Here is a 15,429-nt window from a genome sequence, read left to right as displayed (position 1 = left end):
GGCAAGTTATGTCATCACTACTTACAGAAAAGAAATAAAAAAATTAAAAGAGGGCCCAATGGTTAAAACAAGTCAAAGAGCTATTTATTACCTTACATCGTTGAATGTTACTTCTGTTTGCGGGTCGTGTCTTTTGTCTGAAAGACAACCCAGGAAAGGGTGGCAGTACCTAAAGCAAGAAAGTTGGGGATTAAATCTACTAATTGTAAAAAAAAAAAAACCCAATTTAATTGGGGGGAAAATATGGAAATTATTACAGGTAAGTGTGTTATCTTAAAGTAAAAAATTGGGCCATATTAGATCAAAGAAAGTGGGCGCTCAAGATGTAGATTCAACAAGAATCTGGGCGCAAAGGGAGAGTGAAAATTTCACCGATTATTTTTTGCAGATTTTTCGAATTATAACGGTTATTTTGTTTCTTTTGGACGCGGAGTGGGTTAGAAAATATCTGAAATACAAAAGGTTTTTATCATAATATGGGTCTAAATATGCGCAATTGATGCAAATCGTACTTATTTTAAGCTGTTTTAAATGATTTTTTTTTTGTCTCTGGGTTTACTCTACTACTTTTACCAATTATGTACTTTTCAAAATATTTTTGGAGGATAATATAAAAAAATCTAGACATAACAATCTTGTTTTAAGGTGGTTGGTGACATCTGCCAATATTAATGTAGATTAAAGTACATCATGATTGAAATACTTTCACCTGTTTAGTGTTGTTAAATTTCACAATACATGTATTTAACCAAAAAATACGTTTTAAAAATTTTTGGAATGGTAAAAATTTTTAAATCCCAAGCGGGATTCGAACTCATGACTCATGACCTACAGATCCGTTAGCCACTGCGTTACGCTTTATACCGCATATGATAAAGGCTCGCATGGCGCACTGGTTTCGTTCTGGATTAGTGAATATAGACATACAGGTTTTGAGTTCAAAATATTCTACTGATTTACTTTTATTTTTTAAAACAATAATGATTATATGTTTATTTCTGCTATATACACACTATTTTCTGTTCATATTTTATGATACACAGTATAACTAATATACCTGACTGTATAAAAAAACAAATATGATATGCATTTCCATTTTAACTATTTATCGGTTTAATTTATCCCTCATTGTCCGCCATTGTCCGTTTTAGAAATCCTGTAAGTTTTGTTTTGGCCGGAATAGATATGTTTTCCAACTCTCAATATAATATATCTTGCAATATTTAAGTAATTAATTTATGTTCGAACCTGAAGCATTTCGAGGTAATAGACATTTAAATCCTCACTGATTCGTGTTGATGATTCCTGTAAGCTTACAATTTCTTTTCCTAATTTCTTTCAAAATTAATGCAGAATATAGACTAAATTAAATGTAAAATTCAGGTGTAGCAAAACTTCAAAAGAAGAGTGGTAGTTTTTAATTGTAAAATCAAAGATATGATACAAACTTGTTCATTGTTGTAGCTCTATTTGGCTTTCTTGCCCTGACCACAATCCACTTTCCAACGTCAACTTCCGTTTCCAATATTCAGCAACAACCGACAAATACAAATGGGTATACAAATACAACAACAAATGATACCGCTACAACTACTTTATCCATTGACACAACAATTTCATCCAGTGAAAAAGCAACAACAAAGTTTCTCGGTGATACAGCTACAGCAACTTTTTCATTCAATGAAACAGCAACAACAACTTTATCCAATGACACAAACACAACACCAAAATCAACTGACACAACTTCTACATCTACACCCAGTGACATAACTACAACATCCATCTTCAGTGACACAACTACATCACCTAGAACCAGTGACACAACTACATCACCTAGAACCAGTGACACAACTACACCCAGTGACACAACTACAATAGCTACACCAAGTGACATAACTACATCACCTACACCCAGTGACACAACTACAACAACTACACCCAGTGACACAACTACAATATCTACACCCAGTGACACAACTAAAATATCTACACCAAGTGACACAACTACAATATTTAAACCCAGTGACACAAGTACAATATCTACACCCAGTGACACAACTACACCCAGTGACACAATTACATCACCTACACCCAGTGACCAAACTACATCACCTTCACCCAGTGACACAACTACACCAACTACACCCAGTGACACAAATACAATATCTACACCCAGTGACACAAACACAATATCTACACCCAGTGACACAAATACAATATCTACACCTAGTGACACAACTACAATATCTACACCCAGTGACACAACTACAACAACTACACCCAGTGACACAACTACAATATCTACACCCAGTGACACAACTACAACAACTACACCCAGTGACACAACTACAACAACTACACCCAGTGACATAACTACATCACCTACACCCAGTGACACAACTACATCATCTACACCCAGTGACACAACTACATCATCTACACCCAGTGACACAACTATAACAACTACACCCAGTGACACAACCACAATATGTACACCCAGTGACACAACTCCAATATCTACACCCAGTGACACAACTATAACAACTACACCCAGTGACACAACTACAATAGCTACACCCAGTGACATAACTACATCACCTACACCCAGTGACACAACTGCAATATTTACATCCAGTGACACAACAACAATATTTACACCCAGTGACACAACTACAACAGCTACACCAAGTGACACAACTACATCACCTACACCCAGTGACACAATTACAATACCTACACCCAGTGACACAAATACAATACCTACAACCAGTGACACAAATACAATATCTACACCCAGTGACATAACTACATCACCAACACCCAGTGACACAACTCCAATATCTACACCCAGTGACACAACTATAACAACTACACCCAGTGACACAACTACAATAGCTACGCCAAGTGACATAACTACATCACCATCACCCAGTGATACAACTGCAATATTTACACCCAGTGACACAACAACAATATTTACACCCAGTGACACAACTACAATATCTACACCAAGTGACACAACTACATCAACTACACCCAGTGACATAACTACATCAACAACACCCAGTGACACAACTACATCACCTACAGCCAGTGACACAACTACATCACCTATAGCCAGTGACACAACTACAATATTTACACCCAGTGACACAACTACAATAGCTACACCAAGTGACACAACTACATCACCTACACCCAGTGACACAACTACAACAACTACACCCAGTGACACAACTACAATATCTACACCCAGTGACACAACTACAACAACTACACCCAGTGACACAACTACACCAACTACACCCAGTGACACAACTACATCACCAACACCCAGTGACACAACTACAATATCTACATCCAGTGACACAACTAAAATATCTACACCAAGTGACACAACTACAATATTTACACCCAGTGACACAAGTACAATATCTACACCCAGTGACACAACTACACCCAGTGACACAATTACATCACCTTCACCCAGTGACCAAACTACATCACCTTCACCCAGTGACACAACTACAACAACTACACCCAGTGACACAACTACAATATCTACACCCAGTGACACAACTACACCAACTACACCCAGTGACACAAATACAATATCTACACCCAGTGACACAAATACAATATCTAGACCCAGTGACACAACTACAATACCTACACCCAGTGACACAAATACAATATCTACACCCAGTGAAACAACTACAATATCTACACCCAGTGACACAACTACATCATCTTCACCCAGTGACACAACTACATCACCTACACCCAGTGACACAACTAGAACAACTACACCCAGTGACACAACTAGAACACCTACACCCAATGACACAACTACATCACCTACACCCAGTGACACAACTTCATCACCTTCAACCAGTGACACATCTACAACAACTACACCCAGTGACACAAATACAATATCTACACCCAGTGACACAACTACAACACCTACACCAAGTGACACATCTACACCAACTACACCCAGTGACACAATTACATCACTTTCACTCAGTGACACAACTACATCATCTACACCCAGTGACACAACTACAACACCTACACCCAATGACACAAATACAACACTTACACCCAGTTACACAAATACAATATCTAGACCCAGTGACACATCTACAGCAACTACACCCAGTGACACAACTACATCACCTACACCCAGTGACACAACTACATCACCTACATCCAGTGACACAACTACAACACCTACAACCAGTGACACAAATACAATATCTACACCCAGTGACACAACTACAACACCTACACCCATTGACACATCTACAATATCTACACCCAGTGACACAAATACATCACCTACACCCAGTGACACAACTACATCACCTACACCCAGTGACACAGCTACATCACCTTCAACCAGTGACACATCTACATCACCTACACCCAGTGACACAACTACAATATTTACACCCAGTGACACAACTACAATATCTACACCCAGTGACACAACTAGAACACCTACACCCAGTGACACAACTACAACACCTACACCCAGTGACACAACTTCAACACCTACACCCGGTGACACAAATACAACACTTACACCCAGTTACACAAATACAATATCTAGACCCAGTGACACAACTACAATATCTACACCCAGTGACAAAACTACAACAACCTTATCCAGTGACACAAATACACATTCGCACAGTGAAACAACAGCTTTTTCGACTGACACAACTAAAACAACTTCATCCGAGGTCACAAGGCAACCCCTAACCGAAAGTCACGGAGGTAACGAATACCCTTCCGAACCGCTTATAGGTATGTGTTTGGGTTATTGATTATGCACGTAATGGCAGTTGTAATACCATGAAAGTTCATGGTAACTAACAACATATTTGATAGCATTGAGATATATATGTTAACATTAGATATAATTATCTTAAAATGCAAAGGTATTCAAAATAAAGGGATATCCTTAAGAAACAGTGTCAAAGTATTTAAAGTTTAAATGGTCATTTTTTATAAAATACAATTGTAAGATCATTTTATCATCCTATATTAGAAACTCCTTACTACCAATTATAAAGTAACAAAACTCTTTTGTCGTCACAAGATGAACTTTTAAATTGATATGAACATATTTTTATTGTACTAATATACAACTGGGATCCGGCACAAGCCATGGAACTTAGTTCGCCCTCTTCCGAGGCTGAGAAGAAACTTGATGAAAAATTTAACATTTTTTTTTTAAATCTGATTAAAATCAGATCTTTGACCCAGTTCAACAAATTCGATGTCGCTACACAAAGTCTGTGTAGCGACATCGAAATTTTTCGGAGCCAATCAAAGATCTGGTTTTAATCAGAATTATTTTTTTTAGTTTCCGGTGCTGTTTTTCGGATCTTTTTTCTGCTGAACTTCACTGGTTTGAATTATAGCGACGTATTTGAAACCAACCTGAAAAAAGAGGTATATAGTTTAAAGTAGTTTTTAATCAATTACTTTCTTGTAAGGATATAAATATAAATCAATTTGGAGCCATCAGTTTTATTAAGTTTGTTTACTCTTCGTTACTGTTTTAGTAGTTTTTTTTACTCCACGGCCTAAAAAAATAATAATGAAGAGAGGCGCTATAAATTTTGTAACAAAAAATATAGACACGAATCAAAATTTCCTTTATAATTTGTAAATAAGTGGGTGAACTTTATATATCCTGCACAACTGTGTAATGAAACAAATGTCGAAATCGAGATCATTTATCCCATTCTGTTTACTGGAGCTGAGTAATAAGCGCTTCCGGTTTATCACTCCCTTTCGATCCTCGTTGATCACGTGGGTTATGATAGTATATAAGCGGCTACAACGGAGGTTGTAAGGCAGTTGCAGTCCGAAGCTGATGGTGTTCACTTCGTGATAGGTGAGGACAAACCCTTGGTATTAGGATAAGTCTTATGTGCCTGAATAAGGCTTTCGAGACTTGAGTTGTTATTATATTAGCTTGTGATAGCTGTTAGGGTTAATAGAAAGCGCGCACACTCCATAATAGAGTGGGATATTGTAAATATTATTGATTAAAATATTTGATTGAGAAATTTATAGTTTCTTTACATATTTCTTAAATTGCTCAGGCAGAGCAGCCGAATACCTGAACCCAGAAACGTTACATAAATTTGGTGGCAGCGTCGGGATTCGGCAAAAGAAATAATCTATACTAATAATTTTAAATCAGTATTTACAATGGAGGAAATAGTAGATGAAGAAATTTCATTTTTGGAGAGCAGTTGCGAGCGATTGCGCAAGGAGATAGAGAGATACTCAACACCGTTAGATAGACGAGCGCAAGCGCGTGATTCGGGCATAGCGACTTTGGTTGGTGCGATCGGGGACCAGAGTCATGCAACTGATGATACAGTGGTACTGCAGGGAAATGAGCAAAGTGGAAACATTGTTGAAGGAGTATTCAATGAACATGTTACATTGCGACCAGCGAGAGCGCAAAACAGAAATGGCAGAAGTGAAACAGAACTTGCGGATGCGCTGTATAATTACAGCTTAAGGAATAATGAACATCCAGGTATGGTGAGCCCACAGCGGAGAGCGCGAGCGCCGTCGATTGTGAATGCTTCTGCTTTATTAGCGAATGCGCCAAATGATCGACAAAGAGATTTTCATAACAGCGCACAGACGCATAGCCTGGGAGCTGGAACCAGAAATTTGATAAATGAAAATCGACTACGAGAGGAATTTGACCACGGTAATAAAGGTTCAAGGTGTAACATCAAACCAGCGACATTTGATGGAAGTAATTCTTGGCTTGACTATAAGTCCCATTTTGATGCATGCGCTACTATAAACAATTGGTCGGAAAAAGAGAAAGGCCTGTATTTAGCTGTATCACTAAGAGGGACAGCTCAGGGCGTACTGGGAAATGTTTCGAAAGTAACAGGGCAGCATTATGACTTGTTGGTAAAAGCTCTTGAAGAACGATTTGCTCCACCCAATCAGACCGAACTTTACCGGGCGCAGTTAAAGGAGAGAAAACAAAGAGCGTCCGAGACCCTGTCCGAGCTAGGACAGGCCATCCGTAGATTGACGTGCCTTGCTTATCCTACGGCGACAGCGGAATTAAGGGAGACGCTTGGTAAGGACGCATTCATTGATGCATTAGTAAATTCGGATATGCGCTTGCGCATTAAACAGAATAGGCCTGAAAACTTAAATGATGCAATCCGACTTGCTGTAGAACTAGATGCATACTATAGAACAGAAAGGCGAGGTGATTTGCGGATGACTGAGGGTAAGGAACGCGAGTGCGATCAACCCGCACAATCAACAGAGCTTATTGAATTAATGACGAGGATGCAAACCCAGTTAGATAATTTGGAAAAACAGGTCCAAGATCAGAATTTTCGGAGGAGACGAACATTACAGTTGCCAGTCAGAAACACAAATGATGGGGTGACTTGCTATTACTGCAAGGAAAAGGGACACATTCGTAGAAATTGTCCGAGACTTAAAGATAAAGAAACAAACAGAAACAGTAATGCATCAGCGAAGAAAGGTGGCAATGCGCGGCGGATTCGTAGTGAGCGCAGGAGGAAGCAGCGCTATGCGCAAGGACATGTTGGTGGAAGCACCATGATAAACGAATCTGGTATTTTTGTTGAAGCTGATATACATGGAGTACGGTCAAAAATGTTGATTGATACAGGTGCATCATTGACGTTGATCTCAAAAAGGGTGCATGATATAATTTCAGCAGAAAAACGCCCAGCACTAGAGGAGAGTGGACAGAAAGTTTTGAACGCAAGTGGAAACCCACTTTCTCTATATGGAAAAGCAGAATATCATATCAAAATTGGGAAGACTGAAGCATTCATCCCAGCAATGGTTACAGATGTTACGGTCGATGGAATTCTTGGTCTAGATTTTCTGAAAAAAGGCAAGGGTATAATAGATCTCAACTCTAATACAATACGACTTAACAATGAGGAATATCGCATTTCTTGTGAGGGGACCCTGGGTTGTTTTCGTGTTGTTGCGGCCGACGATATTTGTATCCCTCTTCGGAGTGAAATGATTGTACAGGCTATAATCCCAGGACAGAATACATTTGGAGCCTCAGATTATATTGTCGAGCCAGAAGAAAGATTTCTTGAGAAGGGGCGTGCTTTCGTAGGAAGGACATTGGTTAAAGGCAGTGAAACGGTGCCCGAGTGGGAAAAGCATGTAGTGGAATGTGGAAGAAAGAGCAGGCAGAAGAAATTTGAATGCGCCGATTGTGACTATGCCACGAATAAGAAAAGTGACATGGGGAGACATCGCCGCACTCGACATAATGAAATTGTTTCAGTTACGGCTGATAGCGGCACTGATGATTGGGAGCAACTGGACCCAGGGAATATGTCGGATGTAGTTGGGAGTACACCACAGCAGCCACTGGTTGAAGAAGTTGTCCAAAGAAAGCCGACAAGACCGACTCTTGTTTGCGCGCCAACAACAAATTCGAAGGTTTCTAAGGATCTTCTGACGCCACGCGCTCCTTCCCCGTTTCGACACCCGATGACCACTCCAAGAAAACGCTCATCCATTGATGCAGATTTATCTCCAGTGTCTGTATTGTCGTCTCGTGATGCAAATACACAGACACAGCGTCAACTTGTCGATGCCAGTACCCAGACCAATGGGCAGTTCGAAGATGTGGGTACGCAGACTGAAGGACACAAACGGCGGAAACTGGATCGAGTGCAGGAGACGTATCAAAGAGACGGAAAAACAGTTGTTGAAATTCACGAGGACGAGAATTGGTTTTAAAGAAAGCGTTTTGGCAATTGTTGACTGAAATCTTTTGAAATCATAACATTTTTTTGTGATCATAAAACAGCGGCGCTTGCGCCATTCATAAATCATTGGCTGATTTGTATCATGATGGTTTTCTTTTTACGACAATGACTCTTTTTGCTGATTTTATTTGTTCATAGAGCATACTCTATTAATCATTTGTTGATTTATCAGAATAAGTGAAAGTCGTAAATTTAGTATTTTGTTGTTATTATTATTGTTTTCATGTCCCATGCGTGATAGTTAGACCAGGTTAATGATTTAAATGCGAGACGCATTTCCTGGAGGCGTGGGTAATGAAACAAATATCGAAATCGAGATCATTTATCCCATTCTGTTTACTGGAGCTGAGTAATAAGCGCTTCCGGTTTATCACTCCCTTTCGATCCTCGTTGATCACGTGGGTTATGATAGTATATAAGCGGCTACAACGGAGGTTGTAAGGCAGTTGCAGTCCGAAGCTGATGGTGTTCACTTCGTGATAGGTGAGGACAAACCCTTGGTATTAGGATAAGTCTTATGTGCCTGAATAAGGCTTTCCAGACTTGAGTTGTTATTATATTAGCTTGTGATAGCTGTTAGGGTTAATAGAAAGCGCGCACACTCCATAATAGAGTGGGATATTGTAAATATTATTGATTAAAATATTTGATTGAGAAATTTATAGTTTCTTTACATATTTCTTAAATTGCTCAGGCAGAGCAGCCGAATACCTGAACCCAGAAACGTTACAGTAACATTAATGGCATTTTTCTCGATCAGCTGGTTGTACGTGCTTATACGGGTTGTCTACGGGGGAATATAAATGAAAATCTTGCGAGAAACGCAAGTGCATCTTACGATTTTGGAAGGACATACGCTTCACGTAAGCACGGACAGTGGCTGTTGGACATGCACAACAGTCACCACGGTTTCCACGCGAGATCTGAAAACGTACGCTGCAGTTGCACTTCATGATCACTCAAGGAACCCGAGAGATATTCGTAGGATTTGACTTGCACAAATGTCGTAAGGAGATCTCGCGTACGGCGACTACAAGTCGCTTGTGCTCACCATCAACAAATAAATTGAACGCACAGTTAACGTATGTCAAACTTACGTCATGCGTACACCAAGTGCTCGTGGTGCGTGGGAATTGCCCATAAACAAGCTGTATGTAAAAAAAAATCATAATGAAAAATTCCCTATAAGGTAGAGATAATCGACAGTTTTACCATTCATCAAAATCAAATCAAAGCTTCTAGTAATTCCCCTCGTACTTTCCGACAAAAAAGGTGGAAAAGAAAGAAGAAAAACAGAACAAGAAGGAATTTTTGGAATTCCATATACGACAGCCAACTGTCAGCTGCCAACTGCTTGCTGCCTACTGCCAACTGCTTACTGCCAACTTGCTTACTGCCAACTGATTACTGTTTACTGCCAACTTGCTTACTGCTTGTAGATGGTCTTGTTTCAGGAATAAAGGCGAAAGTGGAAGACTATGGAATGCCATATACGACAGCCAACTGTCAGCTGCCAACTGTTTACTGCCGCCTGTTTACTGCTTAATGATTACTGCCAACTGTTTACTGCCAACTGCTTACTGCCAAATGCTTTCTTTAACTCTTTATTTGGTTAAACGCATGTGTAGACATTTATTTGAGGATGGAGAGATTGATAGATTGATAGCCTTTATCTTATTTTACACAAAAAAACACTTATTAACAATTCGAGTACGAATGAAAACCCATCACGCACATAATTTTTGAGTGCATTAATTCGTGTTCACCACTTTTGAAAGACATAAGAGAAAGTGGAGTTCTTGATTTGTCTGATGCTATCCATATAGGATGTTTGAGATTTTGTTTCATTCCTGTCATCCAGAATGACCTTGAAAGAGTAATGGACACATGGAAAAATCATATATTTAGAAAACAAACACATTTTTTCCATCTAACGAGTGTTCTGAAATTGCTTTAGAAACAATGTTGCATCTAAATCTATTGCTCCCAAGCACGTTGCACGAGGCATTAAAACTTTTTGGAACCTTATAACGTTTTTTAGTGTTTAATGGAGTAACATAATTTCTGTAGAAATAATATCGCAACAGCCAAATACCAACAAAAAGTAGTATACACGAGCTAATGTACGTTTCTTTAAGGTATCTCTACCATCTTTCTCTCTTTTATTATTAGGGGAATCAATGTAAAAACACAGTTTTCAACAAATTCATTGTTATTGTCTTCACGGAGCAGTGAAAGGACACCTGCCATTCAACAATTTTCTGTCCCTGCATCTACTCTTAAAATAAGTGGCATAGAGTGTACCCTTTTTGAAAGACCTAGATTAATCCTTCCATCCTCAAATACATGTCAGCACATGCGCTTGACCAAATAAAAAGGTACAAAAAGCAATAATTATTGGCAGTGAAAGTTTCGTCGAAGCTTTTCTGATAATATTGTAAAGTTCAACAAATAGTTTACTATATAACACTGGCCAGGAAAAATTTGAAAATTCGATTTTTTGTTCAGACTTTCCTCAAGATTTCGTAGAAAATTTTTAATCTTTTATGGTATCAGATATGAAAGATAAACTATGTTTTCAAAACATTGTTTATTTGTGTTGTCCAGTTTGGCTACTTAATTCATCAAAGCAGCAATTGCAGAATAAAAGTATTCCACTTCTTTGAGTTCTTTTGACGTTTCAACATTCATTTGCTTACGGCAATTTCATTACCTGTCTAAAAAAAGTCTTTATCTAATGTGATAACTAATTGTTGTCCGTGCAGCTGTTGTTAAGAAAGACGTCGGTACGATTGACTTGCAAGTGATCTACGACGCAAATGTTACATGTATTACTGCTGTTCGCATGACAAACGCACGTCGTTGCTCGATACTCGTTAGACGCAAGTACGGTTCAAACGGGCATCGCACATTGCGAGCGCCATCTTGTCTCCAAACAAAACTGTGCGTGACAACTACGTCCGTTTGTCTTATGTTGCACTCTCTATCACTTCAACACGATTTTCAACGCTACGACCAGCAACGGGAGCCACGACTGGCAAAACCCGTAGCACACGTATGGTCACCAAACACGTACGACCAGTTGTGACCGAGTCTTTAAATGACTGATTTTATTTTCTTCTTAACAGCTCGAGGATCACATATTCACCGGATATGACGTAACAATAAGGTAGATCATTTATTGACGATGAACTGTTATATGATCGTGTAAACATGGTAAGGAAAGATACATGAAACTAGATCCATCATACATATAAAGTTTATATGAGAGAGGTTTTATTTCTGTAAATTGTTCCATTATCAAGCTAATGTTGTTTTCAAATGTAGTCGAAAACATGGTATTCATATTTGGGAAGGTGTTATTCCTGTTCAAAAGACGAAATTCCTCCATTCAACCACAGGCACTTAAGACATGGACCCCCCTCCCCATTTCAAATTTGTTTCAATTTTTAAAATATATAAGGCCGACGCTCACTTTCTTCCTATATAAACATTCTAATTTGCATATTATTTTATATAGAATCTGAAACCTTTTCGAATCTATGAACTTTTTTTTAATCGAATTTTTGACTGGCATATAAAAAGAAAGCCGAAAAGCGCTATTCTAAAAATATTCATGCCCCACTGGCACACGGAACGTAGCATCGGAAGACGTTGGATGGCAATTTTTCGCGCAACAAACATGTTTGATGTTTGTTAAACTGACTGAATTGTCATGGAGCCCCCCCCCCCCCCCCACACACACACATAATGTTTTGGAATCTGAACAAATCAAAGTGAAAATAGGTAATTGGCAGTGAATTTGGAGTCATAGGTATACGTCCCCCCAACCCCCACGGATTAGGATTTTCATATTTTACGACCCCCCCCCCCCCGCCTATTATTTTTGAGATTTTCTGGATGAGATACCCCCACCCCCATTTCTAAAATGATAGCTTTAACATGAAATCAACAAACTTGTTTACAAATTGACAGAACGAACGATCACCGAAGCAAAACTAACATTGATTCACTGAATTGACGCTACATGGCACGCAAGTTTCTCTGACAAAGCGGTAAATCTAGTAAGCCTTATTCCGACGCCAGACTCCTGACTTTTCTGGATTTTGGTTTGTTCGTTGATAGTTTTATTATGTATGCACATAATTCCTTAACTTTTCAGGCACAGTTTGGAGGTCGAAAGTTAAATCTCCAAAATTGCGAACAAATAAAAAAAAACCTCCCCCCATAGGGTAGGGGTTTTATAACTTGAAAAAAAAAGTTTTCAATTCGTTTGAATTTTACAGCATCGAAAAGTCGAAAGGCGGGCAAAGACGAGATATGAGAGGAGCAGTAAAATATAGGAACACACCAGAGTTTGTATTCAGTTCAGTTTCTGGCAATACTCTCGTCGTTTTATATATATATATATATATATATATATATATATATATATATATATATATATATATATATATATATATATATATATATATATGTCATAATGTGCAATGTGTTTGTTAAATTATTATATTTATTATAATAAAGGTTCAGTGTAGATACGGAAATAAATGTGACTCTCGAAGAACTGAGGAGAAAAGAAGATAGCTTACAAGATTTTCAAGAAATCGTTGTCAAAAATATTCAAGAGATCAACCAAACGACCGTAAGATATTTAATCAACCAAACAGACGTTATAACGAAGAGTTTGGAGGATCAAACAAACAGTCAGTCTATTTGTTCTCTCTCTCTCTCTCTCTCTCTCTCTCTCTCTCTCTCTCTGTTATTTTCTCATCTATCCTCATTTTACCTGAAAAATAATGTTTTTTGTAACAACATAGATAAGACTGAGTGTGATGCAGTGACCAATGTCAGACGGTGTTACCCGGGATATGACTGCTATGCCCAGAACTACAGTGGTGAATGCAAGCACAAGTGTTCTGAAGAAAGAACGAGGTTACCGTGTAAGAATGAAGGCCGCTGTTACTTTGACATCATTGCCAATCAGACTGCATGCAGGTAAGATATAAGCATACATGTATATATAAACACAAAAGTTTAGAAAACCAAAAGATTAAACACAATAAAATGCATGAAAAGTTACCAAGAAAGGACTGTGTTTAATGAGATAATAGTATTGAACACCTCATTCGTTCAGCCAAAAATGGTGCCACAGACTGTATATATATGCCAGATCATTAATTAATTGAACTTATGAAGTTGATTTGAAAAAAAAAATATATGATACATATTTTTTTAAGATGTCGAAGTAGTATAATGACTGTGTATTATGGTCATTGGTGTGAGGAAAAGACAGGACGCGTCGAGTTTGTTGTTGGTTTGTCTGTTGGTACCGTTTCAGGGCTAGTCGCCATCTTTCTTCTTATCGTCTGCTGCAAGCGTCTATCGACTGATCACAGGTACCCTTCTTTTTTCCAAAACCCTTTACACTATCGTCTGCATATTTAGTGCTTGATGATGGAAAAGAAAATTATCAATGCTTAGCAAAGATTTTCTTAACTGAATTAAAAAAAAGACATTTATTTTCTAGGTATCTCAGTAAATCTCATGAAGTTGAAGCTGACGATTTTATCAGTAATGAGTTGAATAGTGATCTGGATTATAATTACTTCTCACATTATAATCCATGCTGGTATTCAGACGCTGCAGGTTTTTCTAATCAGGTACATTAAAAATCAAATGCACCCTACACCTTCAAACGGAATGCCAACTGCTATTCATCCAACACTTTTATCGACATGATGATTTTTTATATTTTAAGATTTACGAAAGAAGGCACCAGGCTCAGATTTTGGAATCCAGGATGTATTTACCCAGGAGATCAGCGTCTAGTCTGCCTAAACCCAGGGATAAAGAATTATCATCAGTAAAGCATTCTAGTCCATAATATTTTCAGTCAACATTAATCAATCATTAAAATCAAATCTCCTTTACTGATTTACTGTTATTGAAAACAAGATAGAAGTATTATAATGAATCTAATTTTACAACTAACCATCTCTCTCTCTCTCTCTCTCTCTCTCTCTCTCTCTCTCTCTCTCTCTCTCTCTCTCATAATACCAATGTCTACTTTTAGTTCTCCATTAAGCGGCCGAAGATTTTCAGTGACCCTGTGACAGACGTATTCAGTCCATACAACAGCTCCATTGATCACCGTCACAGCGGCATTACGGTGAACAGTCACCTCAGCGCTTATATATATACATTGAATGAAAATACATAATAACTGTTTTAAAACTTAACGGTTCATTTATTATACTATTCATTCTATCATTATCAGAAAAGCTAAGACAGCAAGGCATCGATTTGACACTAAAATTGGTTTTAACTCTGCATGGATATTAAAGCTTATACCCCGAGTTTTGAATTATAACTGAAATTACAATGTGCAAAATTAATGTCTTTGAAGTATGCCAAATATGAATAAAAGGTATTTAAGGAAATGATTAATAAGTATAAATTTGTATTATTTATGGTGCTTTCCAGGTATGACCTACCAGTATATCCTTGGCAAATGGGAAGAGGTCGAAGTATCTCCTAGAAACAGATTGACAGTGTGTAGATATACCATAATGTTATCATTCTTAAC

At 38.2% G+C, this 15,429-nt stretch overlaps 1 protein-coding gene across 1 annotated transcript; it reads left to right on the top strand.

Moving 5' to 3' along the window:
* Positions 1 to 243: 243 nt before the first annotated feature.
* On the top strand, positions 244 to 15,365 carry LOC128156499 (mucin-2-like). Its single transcript, XM_052818670.1, has 13 exons — positions 244 to 259; positions 1,465 to 4,002; positions 4,153 to 4,815; positions 5,378 to 5,466; positions 11,969 to 12,009; positions 13,127 to 13,195; positions 13,368 to 13,546; positions 13,661 to 13,838; positions 14,081 to 14,239; positions 14,371 to 14,503; positions 14,602 to 14,706; positions 14,917 to 15,012; positions 15,327 to 15,365. Exons 1-13 carry the CDS (start codon positions 244 to 246, stop codon positions 15,330 to 15,332), a joined length of 4,272 nt encoding a protein of 1,423 aa, XP_052674630.1. The 3' UTR covers positions 15,333 to 15,365.
* The last annotated feature ends 64 nt before the right edge of the window (positions 15,366 to 15,429 follow it).

Source organism: Crassostrea angulata, chromosome 7 (genome assembly GCF_025612915.1).
Source record: "Crassostrea angulata isolate pt1a10 chromosome 7, ASM2561291v2, whole genome shotgun sequence".
NCBI lineage: Eukaryota > Metazoa > Mollusca > Bivalvia > Ostreida > Ostreidae > Magallana > Magallana angulata.
This window is presented reverse-complemented; position numbering and strand designations above follow the sequence as displayed.

Excerpts from the sequence above, each read along its gene's own strand:
- LOC128156499 (XM_052818670.1), top strand. Across the intron at positions 13,547-13,660 it reads TTTGGAGGATCAAACAAACA|ATAAGACTGAGTGTGATGCA; the intron begins GTCAGTCTATTT and ends GTAACAACATAG. Across the intron at positions 14,504-14,601 it reads CTGCAGGTTTTTCTAATCAG|ATTTACGAAAGAAGGCACCA; the intron begins GTACATTAAAAA and ends TTATATTTTAAG.